General features: G+C 52.9%; 1 protein-coding gene across 2 annotated transcripts in view; it reads left to right on the top strand.

Moving 5' to 3' along the window:
* Positions 1 to 23,151, top strand: part of LOC134943269 (carboxypeptidase O-like) — an 88,328-nt gene that overhangs the window by 48,541 nt on the left and 16,636 nt on the right. Inside the window, exons 3-8 of one of the 2 annotated variants that reach the window (XM_063932208.1) lie at positions 1,337 to 1,461; positions 4,458 to 4,572; positions 14,382 to 14,483; positions 15,326 to 15,430; positions 19,041 to 19,151; positions 20,355 to 20,445. In XM_063932208.1, coding sequence (XP_063788278.1) covers positions 1,337 to 1,461; positions 4,458 to 4,572; positions 14,382 to 14,483; positions 15,326 to 15,430; positions 19,041 to 19,151; positions 20,355 to 20,445 — 649 coding nt within the window. The remainder of the gene's footprint in view (positions 1 to 1,336; positions 1,462 to 4,457; positions 4,573 to 14,381; positions 14,484 to 15,325; positions 15,431 to 19,040; positions 19,152 to 20,354; positions 20,446 to 23,151) is intronic. The other variant, XM_063932209.1, reaches the window with a different exon arrangement.

The raw sequence follows: 23,151 nt of genomic DNA, 5'->3' as shown, positions 1-23,151 counted from the left end.
TCATTTTTCATGAGGACAGAGCGGAGCTCTGTACAAAAGCGGAGTTTCTGCCTAAGCTGGTTTTGGGTTTCCACATTAACCAGCCCAATGTGGTTACCTCCTTAAAGGGATTTGCGGTGGGGGACTTGTCTTTGGATGTGGTCAGAGCTTTAAGGATTTACGTACAGGCTACGAACTCTATTAGAAAGTTTGACTCTTTGTTTGTTCTGTATGATGGGCCCAAGAAGGGTTGGCCGGCTTCTAAACAGACTCTAGCCAGATGGATACGATTTACCATCAAACAAGCTTATATCTCTTGTGATAAGCGGCAAAGCGGCAACGTGGTCATCAGCACACACGTTCACTTGATTCTACAAGTTTGATACGTTTGCATCCAGGGATGCCAGGTTTGGAAATTTGGTTCTTCAGGCTTCGGACAGCACTCCCGCCCATGGGAGTATCTTTGGGAAGTCCCCAGCTGCCTGATGTCTTCCAGTGTCCCCTAGTGGATGAAAGAGAAAAGAGGATTTTGGTACTTACCGATAAATCCATTTCTCTGAATCCACTCAGGGACACTGGACGCCGACCTCGGTGCTGTCAATCTGCAATGTTCTTGTTAAATTTAGTTCAAGCAGTTTGACTTATTCTATTAATGGTTCTTGGTTGCTGTTTGGCTTGTAGCTACAGTTGGTTACTCTCCATAGGGCCTTTGTTTTCAATGTTCCCTCTTCTATCGTAAAATTTTTCAAACTGAGGGATAATGGGGCGTGAAGGGAGAGGAGCCAGCTGGGCATAAATTTGTTCAATTGTGCTACCTCCGGTCTGCATACTTCACACCCCAGCTGTATGAAGTGTTCCAGAAAACAGCAAAATTTTTCAGTGCACCACTATCCTATATAATAAAAGGCTAATGCTGCTCCTCACCTCTATGGGGGGGATACAAGTTTTTTTGCATCCCAGGGGCCACTAGATGGTGCCCAACGAGCAATTCAATTGTGTCTCCATTTGGGCACCCACAGCTGCTGATGCTTACATTACTGTTATGTTGTTCCTTCTTTATGATGGTCTGGTAACTAATACTATAATACATTTCCATATAGCACGATGTATAGCACGATGTACAACACGCTGTATAGCATGATGTATAGCACGATGTATAGCATGATGTATAGCACGATTTATAGCATGATGTATGCACGATGTATAGCACGATCTATAGCATGATGTATAGCACGATGTATAGCACGGTGTATAGCACGGTGTATAGCACAATGTATAGCACGATGTATAGCATGATGTATTTGCTGCAATGTTTCCCCATTAGTAATACTGTACATGACATTATTTTACATTGCAGCTGGATCTATGGGAGCCAAGCGATGTAGAGGACGTCACCCCGGGCAGAGAGGTGCATGTACAGGTGCCTTCATCCCATTTGCCAAAATTGAAACAAAACTTTCTTCAAAAAGATATTCTAGTAAAGTAAGTTTATGGAGCAGCATGTGCTGCTGCCCAATACGTTAGATGACGGAACAGTTTACCATACAGAAACCATCTAACTCTACACTATACCGAGCACTGAGCATAAAGGGTCTGACTAATCTGATGTCACTGTGTGACCTTGTGGATGCTTTAGTGCAGCTTTTCTGTTACATACTGTATTGCTGTATCATCCACTCTTTGGATCTGATACAGAGTGTATGCGGAAAGGGGCTTTTGCAATTGGGCTGCAGAGCTGCAGCATCAACAATCCTAAGTGGGCAAGGCTGTACCTGTTCGCCCCCCTAAATCTGCCACTGCTTGTGAGTCTGGAGTCTCATTACAGCCACTACAGCAGTTCATAGCGCAGCTTTCAGCAGGGTGCCCACTATACTGTATGCGGTCACAGCACAGCCGCTTGTGCATCCATAGTCTCATTACAGCCACTACAGCAGAGTATAGTGCAGCTTTCAGCAGTGTGCTCCCCTATACACAGTCACAGCACAGCCACTTGTGAGTCCGGAGTCTCATTACAGCCACTACAGCAGAGTAAAGTGCAGCTTTCAGCAGTGTGCTCCCCTATACACAGTCACAGCACAGCCGCTTGTGCATCCAGAGTCTCATTACAGCCACTACAGCAGAGTATAGTGCAGCTTTCAGCAGTGTGCTCCCCTATACACAGTCACAGCACAGCCACTTGTGCATCCAGAGTCTCATTACAGCCACTACAGCAGAGTATAGTGCAGCTTTCAGCAGTGTGCTCCCCTATACACAGTCACAGCACAGCCACTTGTGAGTCCATAGTCTCATTACAGCCACTACAGCAGAGTAAAGTGCAGCTTTCAGCAGTGTGCTCCCCTATACACAGTCACAGCACAGCCACTTGTGAGTCCGGAGTCTCATTACAGCCACTACAGCAGAGTATAGTGCTGCTTTCAGCAGTGTGCTCCCCTATACACAGTCACTTGTGTGTCCGGAGTCTCATTACATCAATAACAACAGAGAATAGTGCAGCTTTCAGCAGCATGCCCCCTATACGCAGTCACAGCACAGCCAATTGTGAGTCTGGAATCTCATTACAGCTACTACAGCAGAGTATAGTGCAGCTTTCAGCAGCGTGTTCCCGTATACACAGTCACAACACAGCCACTTGTGTGTCCGGAGTCTCATTACATCCACTACAGCAGGGTATAGTGCAGCATACAGCAGCAAGCCCCCTATACACAGTCACAGCACAGCTACTTGTGCATCCCAAGTCTCATTACAGGTACAACAGCAGAGTATAGCACAGCTTTCAGCAGCGTGCCCCTATACACAGTCATAGCACAGCCACTTGTGAGTCTGGAGTCTCAATACAGCTACTACAGCAGAGCTTTCAGCAGTGTGCCCCCTATACACAGTCACAGCACAGCCACTTGTAAGTATGGAGTCTCATTACAGCCACTACAGCAGAACACAGTGCAGCATTCAGCAGCGTGCCCCCTATACATACTCACAGCACAGCCACTTGTGTGTCCGGAGTCTCACTACATCCACTACAGCAGAGTAAAGTGCATCATACAGCAGTGTGCCCCCTATACACAGTCACAGCACAGCCACTTGTAAGTATGGAGTCTCATTACAGCCACTACAGCAGAACACAGTGCAGCATTCAGCAGCGTGCCCCCTATACATAGTCACAGCACAGCCACTTGTGTGTCCGGAGTCTGATTACAGCCACTACAGTAGCGCACAGTGCAGCATTCAGCAGCGTGCCCCCTATACATACTCACAGCACAGCCACTTGTGTGTCCGGAGTCTCACTACATCCACTACAGCAGAGTAAAGTGCATCATACAGCAGTGTGCCCCACATACACAGTCACAGCACAGCCACTTGTGTGTCTGGAGTCTCACTACATCCACTACAGCAGAGTATAGTGCAGCATAAAGCAGTGTGCTCCCCTATACACAGTCACGGCACAGCCACTTGTGTGTCCGGAGTCTCACTACATCCACTACAGCAGAGTAAAGTGCATCATACAGCAGTGTGCCCCACATACACAGTCACAGCACAGCCACTTGTGTGTCTGGAGTCTCACTACATCCACTACAGCAGAGTATAGTGCAGCATAAAGCAGTGTGCCCCCCATACACAGTCACAGCACAGCCACTTGTGTGTCTGGAGTCTCATTACAGCCACTACAGCAGAGTATAGTGCAGCATAAAGCAGTGTGCCCCCCATACACAGTCACGGCACAGCCACTTGTGTGTCCGGAGTCTCACTACATCCACTACAGCAGAGTATAGTGCAGCATAAAGCAGTGTGCCCCCCATACACAGTCACGGCACAGCCACTTGTGTGTCCGGAGTCTCACTACATCCACTACAACAGAGTATAGTGCAGCATAAAGCAGTGTGCCCCCCATACACAGTCACGGCACAGCCACTTCTGTGTCCGGAGTCTCACTACATCCACTACAACAGAGTATAGTGCAGCATAAAGCAGTGTGCCCCCCATACACAGTCACGGCACAGCCACTTCTGTGTCCGGAGTCTCACTACAGCCACTACAGCATAGTATAGTGCAGCATAAAGCAGTGTGCCCCCCATACACAGTCACGGCACAGCCACTTGTGAGCCTGGAGTCTCATTACAGCCACTACAGCAGAGTATAGTGCAACCTAAAGCAGTGTGCCCCACATACACAGTCACAGCACAGCCACTTGTGTGTCTGGAGTCTCACTACATCCACTACAGCAGAGTATAGTGCAGCATAAAGCAGTGTGCCCCCCATACACAGTCACGGCACAGCCACTTGTGAGCCTGGAGTCTCATTACAGCCACTACAGCAGAGTATAGTGCAGCTTTCAGCAGCGTGCATTAGTGTGGATTGGCGCCGCTGTTCAGAGAGGTCCAGTTTCGAATAATAATAACACTGATAACATGTAGGATACAGTAGATATTCTATGATACCGGATTTATTTTCATCCTGTTTTATTTCTTTATGCTCATTCCTAGGGTGATGATAAATGATGTACAGAAACTGATAGATGAAAACCCTGTCGATGATGGAAGAAGCCGACAGAAATCGTTGTCTTCCTTTGATTACACAAAGTACCACTCAATGGATGAGGTGAGGAATGAATGAACCAGAATCATAAACTTCTTGTTAAATGAGGGTCACCAGATATATAGATTGTAAGAGCTTCTGCACAGTTGTGCTCTGTGGCTCGCTGCGCTCATCACACTGTAGGCTCTGTGACTCCCTGCACTCATCACGCTGCGGGTTCTGTGACTCCCTGCGCTAATCACGCTGTGGACTCTGTGGCTCGCTGCGCTCATCTCACTGTAGGCTCTGTGACTCCCTGCACTCATCACGCTGCGGGTTCTGTGACTCCCTGCGCTAATCACGCTGTGGACTCTGTGGCTCCCTGCGCTCATCACACTGTGGGCTCTGTGGCTCGCTGCGCTCATCATGCTGTGGGCTCTGTGGCTCGCTGCGCTCATCACACTGTAGGCTCTGTGACTCCCTGCACTCATCACACTGTGGGCTCTGTGACTCCCTGCGCTCATCACGCTGTGGACTCTGTGGCTCCCTGCGCTCATCACGCTGTGGGCTCTGTGGCTCCCTGCGCTCATCATGCTGTGGGCTCTGTGGCTCCCTGCGCTCATCACACTGTGGGCTGTGGCTCGCTGCGCTCATCATGCTGTGGGCTCTGTGGCTCGCTGCGCTCAGCATGCTGTGGGCTCTGTGGCTCCCTGCGCTCATCATGCTGTGGGCTCTGTGGCTCCCTGCGCTCATCATGCTGTGGGCTCTGTGGCTCCCTGCGCTCATCATGCTGTTGGCTCTGTGACTCCCTGCGCTCATCACACTGTGGGCTCTGTGACTCCCTGCACTCATCACGCTGCGGGTTCTGTGACTCCCTGCGCTAATCACGCTGTGGGCTCTGTGACTCCCTGCACTCATCACGCTGCGGGTTCTGTGACTCCCTGCGCTCATCACACTGTGGGCTCTGTGGCTCCCTGCGCTCATCACGCTGTGGGCTCTGTGACTCCCTGCACTCATCACGCTGCGGGTTCTGTGACTCCCTGCGCTAATCACGCTGTGGACTCTGTGGCTCCCTGTGCTCATCACACTGTGGGCTCTGTGGCTCGCTGCGCTCATCATGCTGTGGGCTCTGTGGCTCCCTGCGCTCATCACGCTGTGGACTCTGTGGCTCGCTGCGCTCATCACACTGTAGGCTCTGTGACTCCCTGCACTCATCACGCTGTGGGCTCTGTGGCTCCCTGCGCTCATCACACTGTGGGCTGTGGCTCGCTGCGCTCATCATGCTGTGGGCTCTGTGGCTCGCTGCGCTCAGCATGCTGTGGGCTCTGTGGCTCCCTGCGCTCATCATGCTGTGGGCTCTGTGGCTCCCTGCGCTCATCACACTGTGGGCTGTGGCTCGCTGCGCTCATCATGCTGTGGGCTCTGTGGCTCGCTGCGCTCAGCATGCTGTGGGCTCTGTGGCTCCCTGCGCTCATCATGCTGTGGGCTCCGTAGCTCCCTGCACTCATCATGCTGTGGGCTCTGTGGCTCCCTGCGCTCATCATGCTGTGGGCTCTGTGGCTCCCTGCGCTCATCACACTGTGGGCTCTGTGGCTCCCTGCGCTAATCACGCTGTGGGCTCTGTGGCTCCCTGCGCTCATCACGCTGTGGGCTGTGGCTCGCTGCGCTCATCACGCTGTGGGCTCTGTGGCTCCCTGCGCTCATCACGCTGTGGGCTGTGGCTCGCTGCGCTCATCATGCTGTGGGCTCTGTGGCTCGCTGCGCTCATCACGCTGTGGGCTCTGTGGCTCCCTGCGCTCATCACACTGTGGGCTCTGTGGCTCGCTGCGCTCATCACACTGTGGGCTCTGTGACTCCCTGCGCTCATCACGCTGTGGGCTCTATTGCTCCCTGCGCTCATCACGCTGTGGACTCTGTGGCTCCCTGCGCTCATCACGCTGTGGGCTCTGTGGCTCCCTGCGCTCATCATGCTGTGGGCTCTGTGGCTCGCTGCGCTCATCACACTGTGGGCTGTGGCTCCCTGCGCTCATCATGCTGTGGGCTCTGTGGCTCCCTGCGCTCATCATGCTGTGGGCTCTGTGGCTCCCTGCGCTCATCACGCTGTGGGCTCTGTGGCTCCCTGCGCTCATCACGCTGTCGGCTCTGTGGCTCCCTGCGCTCATCATGCTGTGGGCTCTGTGGCTCCCTGCGCTCATCACGCTGTGGGCTCTGTGGCTCCCTGCGCTCATCATGCCGTCGGCTCTGTGGCTCCCTGCGCTCATCATGCTGTGGGCTCTGTGGCTCCCTGCGCTCATCACGCTGTGGGCTCTGTGGCTCCCTGCGCTCATCACGCTGTGGGCTCTGTGGCTCCCTGCGCTCATCATGCTGTGGGCTGTGGCTCCCTGCACTCATCACGCTGTGGGCTGTGGCTCGCTGCGCTCATCATGCTGCGGGTTCTGTGGCTCCCTGCGCTCATCATGCTGTGGGCTCTGTGGCTCCCTGCGCTCATCACGCTGTGGGCTCTGTGGCTCCCTGCACTCATCACACTGTGGGCTGTGGCTCGCTGCGCTCATCACGCTGCGGGTTCTGTGGCTCCCTGCGCTCATCACGCTGTGGGCTCTGTGGCTCCCTGCGCTCATCACGCTGTGGGCTCTGTGGCTCCCTGCGCTCATCATGCCGTCGGCTCTGTGGCTCCCTGCGCTCATCATGCTGTGGGCTCTGTTGCTCCCTGAGCTCATCATGCTGTGGGCTGTGGCTCCCTGCACTCATCACGCTGTGGGCTGTGGCTCGCTGCGCTCATCATGCTGTGGGCTCTGTTGCTCCCTGCGCTCATCATGCTGTGGGCTGTGGCTCGCTGCGCTCATCACGCTGTGGGCTCTGTGGCTCCCTGCGCTCATCATGCTGTGGGCTGTGGCTCCCTGCACTCATCACGCTGTGGGCTGTGGCTCGCTGCGCTCATCATGCTGTGGGCTCTGTTGCTCCCTGCGCTCATCATGCTGTGGGCTGTGGCTCCCTGCACTCATCACGCTGTGGGCTGTGGCTCGCTGCGCTCATCATGCTGTGGGCTCTGTTGCTCCCTGCGTTCATCACGCTGCGGGTTCTGTGGCTCCCTGCGCTCATCATGCTGTGGGCTCTGTGGCTCCCTGCGCTCATCACGCTGTGGGCTCTGTGGCTCCCTGTGCTCATCATGCTGTCAGCTCTGTGGCTCCCTGCGCTCATCACGCTGTGGGCTCTGTGGCTCCCTGCGCTCATCATGCTGTCAGCTCTGTGGCTCCCTGCGCTCATCATGCTGTGGGCTCTGTGGCTCGCTGCGCTCATCATGCTGTGGGCTCTGTGGCTCCCTGCGCTCATCACGCTGTGGGCTCTGTGACTCCCTGCGCTCATCACGCTGCAGGTTCTGTGGCTCCCTGTGCTTATCACGCCGTGGGCCCTGTGGCTCCCTGCGCTCATCACACTGTGGGCTCTGTGGCTCCCTGCGCTCATCTTAGACCTCATAAAGGGTATTATATAAGATAAATATTTAGCTTTATCAATTGCGGGCTCGTCCTGTCCTTCACATATCTGCACTAGGTAATTTCAGCAGACATTATCCAGCAGCAAAGGGCGGGAGATCACATTCCTCGTAGTGCTGTTTGGATAAGCGTCTGCTCATCATGCTGTGGGCTCTGTGGCTTGCTGCGCTCATCATGCTGTGGGCTCTGTGGCTCGCTGCGCTCATCACGCTGTGGGCTCCGTGGCTCCCTGCGCTCATCACGCTGTGGGCTCTGTGGCTCCCTGCGCTCATCACGCTGTGGGCTCTGTGGCTCCCTGCGCTCATCACGGTGTGGGCTCTGTGGCTCCCTGCGCTCATCATGCTGTGGGCTCTGTGGCTCCCTGCGCTCATCACGGTGTGGGCTCTGTGGCTTGCTGCGCTCATCACGCTGTGGGCTCTGTGGCTCCCTGCGCTCATCATGCTGTGGGCTCTGTGGCTCCCTGCGCTCATCACACTGTGGGCTGTGGCTCGCTGCGCTCATCATGCTGTTGGCTCTGTGGCTCGCTGCGCTCAGCATGCTGTGGGCTCTGTGGCTCCCTGCGCTCATCATGCTGTGGGCTCCGTGGCTCCCTGCACTCATCATGCTGTGCGCTCTGTGGCTCCCTGCGCTCATCATGCTGTGGGCTCTGTGGCTCCCTGCGCTCATCATGCTGTGGGCTCTGTGGCTACCTGCACTCATCATGCTGTTGGCTCTGTGACTCCCTGCGCTCATCACACTGTGGGCTCTGTGGCTCCCTGCGCTCATCACGCTGTGGGCTCTGTGGCTCCCTGCGCTCATCACGCTGTGGGCTCTGTGGCTCCCTGCGCTCATCACACTGTGGGCTGTGGCTCGCTGCGCTCATCATGCTGTGGGCTCTGTGGCTCGCTGCGCTCATCACGTTGTGGGCTCTGTGGCTCCCTGCGCTCATCACACTGTGGGCTCTGTGGCTCGCTGCGCTCATCACGCTGTGGGCTCTGTGACTCCCTGCGCTCATCACGCTGTGGGCTCTGTGGCTCCCTGCGCTCATCACGCTGTGGGCTCTGTGGCTCGCTGCGCTCATCACACTGTGGGCTCTGTGGCTCGCTGCGCTCATCATGCTGTAGGCTCTGTGACTCCCTGCGCTCATCACGCTGTGGGCTCTGTGACTCCCTGCGCTCATCACGCTGTGGGCTCTATTGCTCCCTGCGCTCATCACGCTGTGGACTCTGTGGCTCCCTGCGCTCATCACGCTGTGGGCTCTGTGGCTCCCTGCGCTCATCATGCTGTGGGCTCTGTGGCTCGCTGCGCTCATCACGCTGCGGGTTCTGTGGCTCCCTGCGCTCATCATGCTGTGGGCTCTGTGGCTCCCTGCGCTCATCGCGCTGTGGGCTCTGTGGCTTCCTGCGCTCATCATGCCATCGGCTCTGTGGCTCCCTGCGCTCATCATGCTGTGGGCTCTGTGGCTCCCTGCACTCATCATGCTGTGGGCTCTGTGGCTCCCTGCGCTCATCATGCTGTGGGCTCTGTTGCTCCCTGCGCTCATCATGCTGTGGGCTGTGGCTCCCTGCACTCATCACGCTGTGGGCTGTGGCTCGCTGCGCTCATCATGCTGTGGGCTCTGTTGCTCCCTGCGCTCATCATGCTGTGGGCTGTGGCTCGCTGCGCTCATCACGCTGCGGGTTCTGTGGCTCCCTGCGCTCATCATGCTGTGGGCTCTGTGGCTCCCTGCGCTCATCACGCTGTGGGCTCTGTGGCTCCCTGCGCTCATCATGCTGTGGGCTCTGTGGCTCCCTGCGCTCTTCACGCTGTGGGCTCTGTGGCTCCCTGCGCTCATCATGCTGTGGGCTCTGTGGCTCCCTGCGCTCATCACGCTGTGGGCTCTGTGGCTCCCTGCGCTCATCATGCTGTGGGCTCTGTGGCTCCCTGCGCTCATCATGCTGTGGGCTCTGTGGCTCCCTGCGCTCATCATGCTGTGGGCTCTGTGGCTCGCTGCGCTCATCACACTGTAGGCTCTGTGACTCCCTGCGCTCATCACACTGTAGGCTCTGTGACTCCCTGCACTCATCACACTGTGGGCTCTGTGGCTCCCTGCGCTCATCACGGTGTGGGCTCTGTGGCTCCCTGTGCTCATCATGCTGTGGGCTCTGTGGCTCCCTGCGCTCATCACGGTGTGGGCTCTGTGGCTTGCTGCGCTCATTACGCTGTGGGCTCTGTGGCTCCCTGCGCTCATCATGCTGTGGGCTCTGTGGCTCCCTGCGCTCATCACACTGTGGGCTGTGGCTCGCTGCGCTCATCATGCTGTGGGCTCTGTGGCTCGCTGCGCTCAGCATGCTGTGGGCTCTGTGGCTCCCTGCGCTCATCATGCTGTGGGCTCCGTGGCTCCCTGCACTCATCATGCTGTGGGCTCTGTGGCTCCCTGCGCTCATCATGCTGTGGGCTCTGTGGCTCCCTGCACTCATCATGCTGTTGGCTCTGTGACTCCCTGCACTCATCACACTGTGGGCTCTGTGGCTCCCTGCGCTCATCACGCTGTGGGCTCTGTGGCTCGCTGCGCTCATCACGCTGTGGGCTCTGTGGCTCCCTGCGCTCATCACGCTGTGGGCTGTGGCTCTCTGCGCTCATCACGCTGTGGGCTCTGTGGCTCCCTGCGCTCATCACACTGTGGGCTGTGGCTCGCTGCGCTCATCATGCTGTGGGCTCTGTGGCTCGCTGCGCTCATCACGCTGTGGGCTCTGTGGCTCCCTGCGCTCATCACACTGTGGGCTCTGTGGCTCGCTGCGCTCATCACGCTGTGGGCTCTGTGACTCCCTGCGCTCATCACGCTGTGGGCTCTGTGGCTCCCTGCGCTCATCACACTGTGGGCTCTGTGGCTCGCTGCGCTCATCACACTGTGGGCTCTGTGGCTCGCTGCGCTCATCATGCTGTAGGCTCTGTGACTCCCTGCGCTCATCACGCTGTGGGCTCTATTGCTCCCTGCGCTCATCACGCTGTGGACTCTGTGGCTCCCTGCGCTCATCACGCTGTGGGCTCTGTGGCTCCCTGCGCTCATCATGCTGTGGGCTCTGTGGCTCGCTGCGCTCATCACGCTGCGGGTTCTGTGGCTCCCTGCGCTCATCATGCTGTGGGCTCTGTGGCTCCCTGCGCTCATCACGCTGTGGGCTCTGTGGCTCCCTGCGCTCATCATGCCGTCGGCTCTGTGGCTCCCTGCGCTCATCATGCTGTGGGCTCTGTGGCTCCCTGCGCTCATCACGCTGTGGGCTCTGTGGCTCCCTGCGCTTATCACACTGTGGGCTCTGTTGCTCCCTGCGCTCATCACGCTGTGGGCTCTGTGGCTCCCTGCGCTCATCACACTGTGGGCTCTGTTGCTCCCTGCGCTCATCACGCTGTGGGCTCTGTGGCTCCCTGCGCTCATCACACTGTGGGCTCTGTGGCTCCCTGCGCTCATCACACTGTGGGCTCTGTTGCTCCCTGCGCTCATCACGCTGTGGGCTCTGTGGCTCCCTGCGCTCATCACACTGTGGGCTCTGTAGCTCCCTGCGCTCATCATGCTGTGGGCTCTGTTGCTCCCTGCGCTCATCATGCTGTGGGCTGTGGCTCCCTGCACTCATCACGCTGTGGGCTGTGGCTCGCTGCGCTCATCATGCTGTGGGCTCTGTTGCTCCCTGCGCTCATCATGCTGTGGGCTGTGGCTCGCTGCGCTCATCACGCTGCGGGTTCTGTGGCTCCCTGCACTCATCATGCTGTGGGCTCTGTGGCTCCCTGCGCTCATCACGCTGTGGGCTCTGTGGCTCCCTGTGCTCATCATGCTGTCAGCTCTGTGGCTCCCTGCGCTCATCACGCTGTTGGCTCTGTGGCTCCCTGCGCTCATCATGCTGTGGGCTCTGTGGTTTGCTGCGCTCATCATGCTGTGGGCTCTGTGGCTCGCTGCGCTCATCACGCTGTGGGCTCTGTGGCTCGCTGCGCTCATCATGCTGTGGGCTCTGTGGCTCCCTGCGCTCATCATGCTGCAGGTTCTGTGGCTCCCTGTGCTTATCACGCCGTGGGCCCTGTGGCTCCCTGCGCTCATCACACTGTGGGCTCTGTGGCTCCCTGCGCTCATCACGCTGTGGGCTCTGTGACTCCCTGCGCTCATCACGCTGTGGGCTCTGTGGCTCGCTGCGCTCATCACACTGTGGGCTCTGTGGCTCGCTGCGCTCATCACGCTGTGGGCTCTGTGGCTCCCTATGCTCATCACGCTGTGGGTTCTGTGACTCCCTGTGCTTATCACACCGTGGGCCCTGTGGCTCCCTGCGCTCATCACACTGTGGGCTCTGTGGCTCCCTGCGCTCATCACGCTGTGGGCTCTGTGGCTCCCTGCGCTCATCACACTGTGGGCTCTGTGGCTCCCTGCGCTCATCACACTGTGGGCTCTGTGGCTCCCTGCGCTCATCACACTGTGGGCTCTGTGGCTCCCTGCGCTCATCACGCTGTGGGCTCTGTGGCTCCCTATGCTCATCACGCTGTGGGTTCTGTGGCTCGCTGTGCTCATCACGCTGTGGGCTCTGTGACTCCCTGCGCTCATCACACTGTGGGCTCTGTGGCTCGCTGCGCTCATCACGCTGTGGGCTCTGTGGCTCCCTGCGCTCATCACGCTGTGGGCTCTGTTGCTCCCTACGCTCATCACGCTGTGGGTTCTGTGGCTCGCTGTGCTCATCACGCTGTGAGCTCTGTGGCTCGCTGCGCTCATCACGCTGTGGGCTCTGTGGCTCGCTGCGCTCATCACGCTGTGGGCTCTGTGGCTCCCTGCGCTCATCACGCTGTAGGCTCTGTGGCTTGCTGCGCTCATCACACTGTGGGCTCTGTGGCTCGCTGTGCTCATCACGCTGCGGGCTCTGTGGCTCCCTGTGCTCATCACGGTGTGGGCTCTGTGGCTCCCTGCGCTCATCATGCTGTGGGCTCTGTGGCTCCCTGCGCTCATCACGCTGTGGGCTCTGTGGCTCCCTACGCTCATCACGCTGTGGGTTCTGTGGCTCGCTGTGCTCATCACGCTGTGAGCTCTGTGGCTCGCTGCGCTCATCACGCTGTGGGCTCTGTGGCTCGCTGCGCTCATCACGCTGTGGGCTCTGTGGCTCCCTGCGCTCATCACGCTGTAGGCTCTGTGGCTTGCTGCGCTCATCACACTGTGGGCTCTGTGGCTCGCTGTGCTCATCACGCTGCGGGCTCTGTGGCTCCCTGCGCTCATCACGGTGTGGGCTCTGTGGCTCCCTGCGCTCATCATGCTGCGGGCTCTGTGGCTCCCTGCGCTCATCACGCTGCGGACTCTGTGGCTCCCTGCGCTCATCACGTTGTGGGCTCTGTGGCTCCCTGTGCTCATCACGCTGCGGACTCTGTGGCTCCCTGCGCTCATCACGTTGTGGGCTCTGTGGCTCGCTGCGCTCATCATGCTGTGGGCTCTGTGGCTCGCTGTGCTCATCACGCTGCGGGCTCTGTGGCTCCCTGCGCTCATCACGTTGTGGGCTTTGTGGCTCCCTGCGCTCATCACGCTGCGGGCTCTGTGGCTCCCTGCGCTCATCACGTTGTGGGCTCTGTGGCTCCCTGCACTCATCACGCTGCGGGCTCTGTGGCTCCCTGCGCTCATCACGCTGCGGGCTCTGTGGCTCGCTGCGCTAGCCACAATTTCTATGCCCACTCTATGTGTGTTGTGGACACCCATGAGTGGGAATAACCCTGGCGCAGCTGTCGGCAGTCGGGATCCCGACGTTGGGGGAGATCCGGCAGTATCAGTATTCTTGTTTGTGTGTGGCTGCAATGCAAGAAAGATGCAGCGGGGCAGATGCACAAAGCCCTAGAGAGAGATAAAGTGGGGAGTATTAATCTACCAACCAAGCTGCTTCTGTCATTTTTTAACACAGTATGTAACATGGCAGTTAGGAGCTGATTGTCTGGTAATTTGGGGTCTATTAAACCTTGGATGGAGATAAAGTGGACGAAGATAAAGTAGCAGCCAATCAGCTCCCAACTGCCATGTCACTGGCTGGGTTTGAAAAATGACAGTTAGGAGCTAATTGGTTGGTACTTTATCTCTCTCCACTTAACCAACATCCATTTATCTCTCTCTGCTTTATCTCTCTGCAAGGCTTAGTACATATCCCCCACAATGTGGTGCTAAAAAGATGCTAAATTATGAAAGTCTGGGACTAACGTTCTGTGACGCGGGAGCTGAGTCACTCCATGCGGCGTGCGACCATATAGCGCAATATCACTAGATCGATAAGGACACGTCGGTAGACACGGAGCGAGATCTCCAGCACAGGTCACGTGCATAGATAGTGTAACACGCCATACAATTGTACATACAAGGCAGCACCGCCTGTGTAATATTTCTGTATTATCTTATGACGATTATTACATAAATAAAAGGGAGATTTTTTGGCATTTTTGCAGATATACAAATGGATGGATCAAATAAAAGACACACACAAAGATCTCGTAACATTACAATATCTTGGAGCGACCTATGAGACAAGACCAATATACTATTTAAAAGTAAGTGTCATTTATACCTTATGGTCTTCATGTTACTGCATTAGGGGGGTATTCAGAGGGGGACACAGATGTCCCAAAATCACAAATGGGCGAAGCGGCATGTCACTTTACAGCACCAGGGGGTCACAGCAGGAAGAGGATCCGAAGACCGTCAGCCCTCTGTTCACTGGTCCCTGGTGTGATGAGTATTAGCAGTAGGGAGGGGGATTTGCAGTGTGGGAGGAGGTAGTCACAATGGGGGGAGACCCAGCAGTGTCGGCAGTCACTATAAGGGGAGACCCGGCAGTGTCGGTAGTCACTATAAGGGGAGACCCGGCAGTGTCGGTAGCGTAGATGTCAGCAACAGCAACCCATGCGCAGTACATACTTGGGTTACTTTTAATGAATACTTTTCTTGCACGCTCTGTTTCTGCATGTTTTTATTGATACATTGCGAATTGGGCAGATTTTATCACATCACATCAATAAATTGGCCCATGCTGTATGCAGGCTCGTTATCAGAGATTTAGTAAAATGAATCATTGTTATGTACTGTAGTATCAGAGCCAGATATGTTGGTTCAGTTACACTAAACGGGATAGAGTAATAGCGGCTAACTCAAAATAGATATGATAAGATTTCTAGTAAATATTGGTAATGATATAAGTGATACAGTAATAATACAAGTAATGTATAACGTTGTGTAACCAGGAGGAGTTACCCTGGCTAGCAGTGCACACACAGTTACACAAGCTACAACATACTATAAGGCTGACACTTTAATAGCGGCTCTTACAGTGATGACCGGACTGTTGTTTCTTCCCATATGATGTAGAACCCTGATTATGTCGCCCTGTTTGTAGATTGGTCTGCCATCCGATAGAAAGAAGAAAATCTTTTGGATGGACTGTGGAATTCATGCTCGTGAATGGATTTCGGTGGCATTTTGTCAATGGTTCATTAAAGAAGTATGTCATTGTAACTGTTAGAGTTTCCAGTTGTGTTCCCCTGATATTGTCTGTCACTGACACGTCAAGAATCTTATGCAGTGCGGTGACATAACAAGCAAGGCCGTAACTAGGTGTGTGCGGAGGGGGCACCGCACATAGCGCTGCAGAGTAGGGGCGCTGTTGGCGGCTCTTGTTAATTATCTGTTTTTATTACTTTCAGTTGCAGCTTCCCCCCTTTTTGAAGCCCAGCATCTCCTGACTACCCCTGTCTCCTACCCTGACCCCTTCTGTCGCTAATACCTATACACCATTCATGAACTCAAATTGAGATTTCTTGGTTGTTCAGTCACACTGTCCTTTATTACAGTCCAAGATGTTGACATACCCAGGATTCTGGTGTAGTATGGTTTGCCGGCGGCCGGGTTCCTGGCATCCAGCACACCGGCACCTGGATCCCAACTGCCGGCATGCCGACAGTGGGACAAGCATAAATGAGCCCCTTGCGGGCTCGCTGTACTCGCTATGATGTGGGCACGGTGGCGCGCTATGTGCGCCATGCTATTTATTCTGTCTCCAGGGGGGTCGGGGGGTCCCAAGAGGGAGAATAGGTGTCGGTATGCCAGGTGTGGGGATTCCGGCGCCGATATACTGAACGTCGGGATCCCAACAGCCGGCATACTGAATACCACCCCCAGGATTCTAACCCATTGCTTGTGGCAGTGCAGTCAGACAATCTATCCATTGAGCTATCTACCCTTGGATAGAAAGGTAGTTAATTCTACACTGGAGAATTCTGACTATTTGAAGCTTACCTTGTACTTTGCGAAAAAATTATCAGCATTGCGGTTGAGCAGATCTATGTAGTGTGCGGCTGCAAGGGATTGGATGTGTGGCTGCACACTACATAGATCCTCTCAATTGCAATGCTGATTATTTTCACATAGCTAGACATCTCATAGGGGGTAATTCCAAGTTGATTGCAGCAGGAATTTTGTTAGCAGTTGGGCAAAACCATGTGCACTGCAGGGGAGGCAGATGTAACATGTGCAGAGAGAGAGAGATTTGGGTGCGGTGTGTTCAATCTGCAATCTAATTTGCAGTGTAAAAACAAAGCAGCCAGTATTTACCCTGCACAGAAACAAAATAACCCACCCAAATCTAAATTTCTGCAAATGTTATATCTGCCTCCCCTGCAGTGCACATGGTTTTGCCCAACTGCTAACAAAATTCCTGCTGCGATCAACTTGGAATTAGTCCCATAGTTTTTATGCAGGTTCAGTTAACTCAGTGAGTAGGGTGTGTGATTAGCAGGTTATAGGTTTGAATCCTGGGTATGGCAGTATATTGAAATGTGTTATTTAATAAAGGGTATTGTAACTGAATAACAGCGAGTTCTCAATCCATTTTCTTGCAGTGCTCTATAAATGTGTGTGTATTTTATATCTATATATAATGTAGTAAGGGGCATCATACCATGGGCTTTCTCTGAAGGGGGGGGGGGGGGGTCATCTGCGACACCATTGCCAGCTTTGTGACTCATGGGTTTGTGCAAGCCAGCTGTCACAGCTCCGACCAAGATGCCAGGAAACCTCCATGTGGCCTCACCACTCCACCACAACACCGGAGACACACCTTCATTCTGGGACATGCAGGCCATCGCCCTCACCCCCCCCCCCCCTGCCAGCGCACAAAGCAGCTGCAGACTGGCAATCACTGACAGTCCACTGCCAATCTGCGGCCGGCGTTGCAGACCTGTATTGCACATGGGGAGTGCGGGTCTGGCGCATGCGCAGAGTATTTATTTATTTATTAACAGTTTCTTATATAGCGCAGCAAATTCCGTTGCACTTTACAACTGGACACAACTAGAAGACAAAACCGGGTAAAAACAAACAGTCATAGAGGTAGGAGGGCCCTGCTCGCAAGCTTACAATCTATGGGGAAATAGGCATTGCTACACGAGGATAGGTGCTATCTATTGAATAGCTGTCCACCAGATTGTAAAGGTTCTTGGTGTTCTGCATGAGATCACATCACAGCAGTGACGAACCAGGGTCAGGAGGATGGGAGCGTGAAGAAAGAAAATATGTAGGGGATATGTGTGGACTGTACTGTGGGGATATAATTGGACAGGAAAGCTATAAAGGTAATGTGATCGGTTTTGGAATTTGATAAGCTTGTCTGAAGAGGTGAGTTTTCAGGGAACGCTTGAAGGGTTGGAGACTAGAGGAGAGTCTTATTGTACGTGGGAGGGCATTCCACAGAGTGGGTGCAGCCTGAAGAAAGTCCTGTAATCGTGTATAGGAGCGAGTAATGAGTGTGATCTTGGGAAGAGCGAAGGGGCTGGGTTGGGAGATATTTTGAGAAAAGCGATGTATGTTGGTGTAGTATGGTTAATAGGCAAACTCAGAGTACTGAACATCCGTACTTTGCGTCATGCCCCGCACCTCAAACCGCATCTGAATTAGACACATTGTTTTTATTGCGTATCTGTAAATAAATCACCACATACTAATGAAAACACCCAACTAGTGATACTGGTCAGTTGCGCCTAGTGCTGATCCCCACCACACGGCTTCTGCAAGTATTTATCACGCTTTGTAAGTTTGCCAGCAGGGCTGGCTCTACCATTAGGCTTTAGGCAGTTGCCTAGGGCACCGGGATCTGGGGGACACCCCTGAGTCTGCCTATCAAACGTGAAGGATGTCTCTGAGAAGCATCCTTGCTGGACTTAATGCAGACAGCAGCTGTTGAACCTTTAAGACGCCCACTCTGCAATTTCACCTGAGGAGCTCAAAAGCGGGTATTGCTGTGTGGGTTGGGGGGAATTGGCTGAAGTTTTGCCTAGGGTGCCAAGAAACGTTGCCAGAAACCAGATCCTATTAGGAATAGCTAGATGCACATAAACATAAACCATTCAATAGACAAGTTAAAGTAATATACTATGGCCCTCATTCCGAGTTGTTCGCTCGGTATTTTTCATCGCATCGCAGTGAAAATCCGCTTAGTACGCATGCGCAATGTTCGCACTGCGACTGCGCCAAGTAACTTTACTATGAAGAAAGTATTTTTACTCACGGCTTTTTCTTCGCTCCGGCGATCGTAATGTGATTGACAGGAAATGGGTGTTACTGGGCGGATACACGGCGTTTCAGGGGCGTGTGGCTGAAAACGCTACCGTTTCCGGAAAAAACGCAGGAGTGGCCGGGGAAACGGTGGGAGTGCCTGGGCGAACGCTGGGTGTGTTTGTGACGTCAACCAGGAACGACAAGCACTGAAATGATCGCACAGGCAGAGTAAGTCTGGAGCTACTCTGAAACTGCTAACTCGTTTGTAATCGCAATATTGCGCGTACGTCGGTCGCAATTTTAAGAAGCTAAGATTCACTCCCAGTAGGCGGCGGCTTAGCGTGTGTAACTCTGCTACATTCGCCTTGCGAGCGAACAACTCGGAATGAGGGCCTATATACAGTATTTACAGTATATATGCAATTTGGCAGTGGCTATCCATCCCCTTAAAACTTAAACTTAGAGACAGGTAGAAAATCAAAGAACGTTTATTTGATTCATGTAGCGCAATGTTCTTCTGGATTTTGTTTACATTTGTTGTGGGGGGGGTTTCATTTCAGATTCTTGAAAATTACAACAACAACCCTGTGATCCACAAAGCGCTTACACACATAGATTTCTATATTCTGCCTGTCCTAAATATTGATGGATTTATTTATTCCTGGACCACGGTAAGAATTTAATAAGAAACTATCAATAACTAATGTAGATTCATTAACATTTAACAGTTGTGGAGCCTAATTGAAGGTTGATTGCAAAAGCAAAATCTTCCTCTAATGGGCAAAACCATGTGCACTGCAGGGGGGGCAGATGTAACACGTGCAGAGAGAGTTAGATTTGGGTGGGGTATATTGGCCCTTATTCCGAGTTGATCGCTCGCTAGCTACTTTTAGCAGTCGTGCAAACGCATAGTCACCGCCCACGGGGGAGTGTATTTTCGCTTTGCAAGTGTGTGAACGCCTGTGCAGCCGAGCTCTACAAAAACGTTTTGTGCAATTTCTGAGTATCTCTGGACTTACTCAGCCCATACGATCACTTCAGTCTTTTTGGTGCCGGAATTGACGTCAGACACCCGCCCTGCAAATGCCTGGACACGCCTGCGTTTTTCCAAACACTCCCAGAAAACGGTCAGTTGCCACCCACAAACGCCTTCTTCCTGTCAATCTCCTTGCGATCGCCGGTGCAAATGGATTCTTCATTAAATCCATCGCATAGCAATGATCCGCTTTGTACCAGTACAAAGTGCACGCGCATTGCGGTGCATGCGCAGTAGTGACCTGATCGCTGCGCTGCGGAAAACGGCAGCGAGCCATCAACTCAAAATGACCCCCTTTGTTTCTGTGCAGAGTAAATACGGGCTGCTTTATTTTTACACTGCAATTTAGATTTCAGTTTGAACACAGCCCACCCAAATGTAACTCTCTCTGCACATGTTACACATGCCCTGAATTGTACATGGTTTTGCCCATCAGAGGAAGATTTTGCTTTTGCGATCCACCTTGAATTAGGCCCGCAGAACAAAAAGAATTCTAACATAAGATGCTAACAATTTGTTCCTGGAATTCTGGTTTTTACATCACTCTGAAGAGTTCGGCGCCATCCCTTATCTTGGTGACACAGTGACGCTGTTAGTCTAAACTTTCTTGCAAGATTTACCGCCGCTTTGTAAATCTAGCACATAAAGTGTTTAAATTAATAGAAACACAGAATCCATGTAAACTCTACGTCATCTGCTGTGGGGTGAGATATTGCTGTTTTAAACATAGACGTACTCAAGATGTTAGAACTTGTATGTGATTCATTTTCATTTTAATTGATTTTTGGCTACCCACATTTTATTTATATAAATGATTTTATTTTATATTTATACATAGGAACGTCTCTGGAGAAAATCGCGTTCACCGCATAACAATGGAACTTGCTACGGGGTTGATCTCAATAGAAATTTTGATGGACATTGGTGCAGTAAGTTCACGACATAAGACAATGTTTTGCCTACAGTATATGGAAGTCCCAAAAAATCACACACACCCCCTGCAACTCCTACATCCAGCCCCCTTGGCCCAGGGACCAAGTTGCCTGGGGAAAAAGAAGCACAGCTGAAAAGATTTGCATGTACCTTAAAAATAAAAAAGGGGCAAGTTGTGGCCGATATAAGATACAACTTGAGTACGCCTCCAACTCAGAATGGGGTCCTATGTGTGTTTGGGATACGTTTGGCATCCCGTCAGGTGACCAGCGCTGGAATCTCGACACTGCCTATGTAACAATCTGGATATGCGCTGAGTTACCTTTTCCTCTGTGAGAGTCAGAGAGAGGTATAAGAAAGCTCAATTCCGAGACGTCACTCCCCAGCACAAAAGAATACTCAATTTATTGGCTTATGGCTGTCCTCCACAGGAGAATCCACATACAATTAATTACATTGAAAAGGCATACGTTATGACATTGCAGATATGGTGAATTCATACATTTAACACAAGTTATTTTTATTGCACAGGAACTGGATAGTAGTTGTGATCTCTCCGCCTGCGTTTCGTCCCTGTAAGACATTAAACCCCTTCTACACAACTTTGCGAAATTCAATACTAGGCTGAATCTGACTTGCTATACGTAACAACCTGTTAGTTAATTTAATTATATAAGCTCTAAACTAAGATAAACCTCACATTAAATGTCAAATTATCTGCAAAATATTCATATCTTGCAAGAACAGTAGATTACACCCAAACTCCCTTTATCCCCACACCAAGGTATGAAAGTAAAGTAACAAATCCCTTAGAGCACGTGCACAGCTGAATATGTGTTAGCGAGAACTCTCTTATTGTTCGTTGCCCGGGTTAAGCGTAAACAGAGCTTAATCGTTCTTGTCTGATATCCTATGGGTGCTGCAGTCTATACTATAAGTCAGTGTTGCTCCTGAGGGAAAACTACTCTGTTCCAGAAAATCTGTCAGCTTTTCCTGGTACCTAGTGCAAATGAATTACAACACAAGTGCCTGGTCCCTGGTCTGCCGTCTCTCTGACACAAGTTCTGCCACTAAGTGGTCTTCAGGTTGCCGACTGTCGGGATCCCGGCGCACAGTATACCGGCGCCGGAATCCCGACAGCCGACAATTTATCTCCCTCGTGGGGGTCCACGACCCCCCTGGAGGGAGAATAAATAGCGTGGCGCACATAGCGCGCCACCGTGCCCGCAGCAAGCCCGCAAGGGGCTCATTTGCGCTCGCCACGCTGTCGGTATGCCGGCGGTTGGGCTTCCGGCGCAGTATGCTGGTCGCCGGGAGCCCGGCCGCCGGCATACCATACCACACCCCTGCCACTGATACTTTGTATCTCTTGCTGTACACTACTCCATTATCCAGCTACTGTGTAGCACTTGAACAGCCGTATGGATAAAGGCTGCTGTGTTACAACTGGATATTAGTTTATGTGGTATAACTTATACAGCTATTCCTACTTTTCACAGTCGGATGTGCTGAGGGGAATTATCAATTAGCTCTCGCAATTCCCCACCTCTATAGCTGGTTTAGTGTCACTGCAACTGTCTTTAAAAGAGGTGCTCCTTACAATAAAGAGGATAGAGAGAGGAGCCCCTATAATGTGGCTTTGCTGTCTCAATATGTCTCTGGACTATACTAGTTCAGGACCACGCATGAAGTCACTATCTAAGGCATAGCACCATCAATGCACTGGCAGTGAAGGTACCCTGTCTAGGGAAAGGGCTGTTGTTCCTGATGCTCAAACAGAGGGAAAAGGGAGGCCCACCCCCGCACTACCTTTGATCTCGCAGGGATCTCAATCTCCACCCCCAGTCCGCCTCTTGTCGTGGCCGCTGCAAGGGAGCCACCTCCGGAGCCGCCTACTGCAGTCTTTATTACAAGGGAGCCAAAAGGAGCGTCTCCTCCGTCAGTCTGTAAGAGCTCCGCCTCCCGACCTGCCGCAGTACTGCCTCCTGGCGTGTCCGTGGTCAGTAAGCCGCACCTCCGTTCCATCCCACTGGCTGGTCTAACATCAGGGTAGCTCCGCCTCGCCGCTGCTGGACCCACTCTCCCTCATGCTGACTGGGAGACAGGGGCGGATTGGGACCAAAAAGCGGCCCTGGAAAAAATTGTACTAGTGGCCCCACACGGGCAGCACCAGAGGTGTAAGGTCTAGCCATGGGCCATGGCAGCAGCACCCTCCCCCCAAGACTTTCCAGATAGTGGGGATGTCCAGCATCAAGGGGGAAGATAAAAAGAAATAAAATTACATATTATGAGCACATTATATGATACACCTTCAGAATTTAGGAAACTATATCATTCTTTAGAAAGATATATTTTCTTGCTTATTACACCAACCGTATCCCAATCACTATTCACTCAATCTTATATATCAGCCAAGCAGGCAGACAGAGCATACACTAGATCAGTGGTTCTCAAACTCAGTCCCCACATGGTTCAAGTTTTTCATGTCACCCGGCAGGTGCACTGTGTATCTCCAACTGCCACATTTTAAAAATCTTCTGGTGACCTGCAAAACATTAACCGTGTGAGGTCCTGAGGACCAAATTTGAGAACCTGTGCTCTAGATCCTCTGCAATCACAGGCTAAGTGGCAGAGTAATTTTCATATATGCAAATTATTTAGCATCTTATTCATTATGTCTATAAATAGGACCTCATGTCCTC

The sequence above is a fragment of the Pseudophryne corroboree genome, chromosome 7, assembly GCF_028390025.1.
Source record: "Pseudophryne corroboree isolate aPseCor3 chromosome 7, aPseCor3.hap2, whole genome shotgun sequence".
Lineage (NCBI taxonomy): Eukaryota > Metazoa > Chordata > Amphibia > Anura > Myobatrachidae > Pseudophryne > Pseudophryne corroboree.
This window is presented reverse-complemented; position numbering and strand designations above follow the sequence as displayed.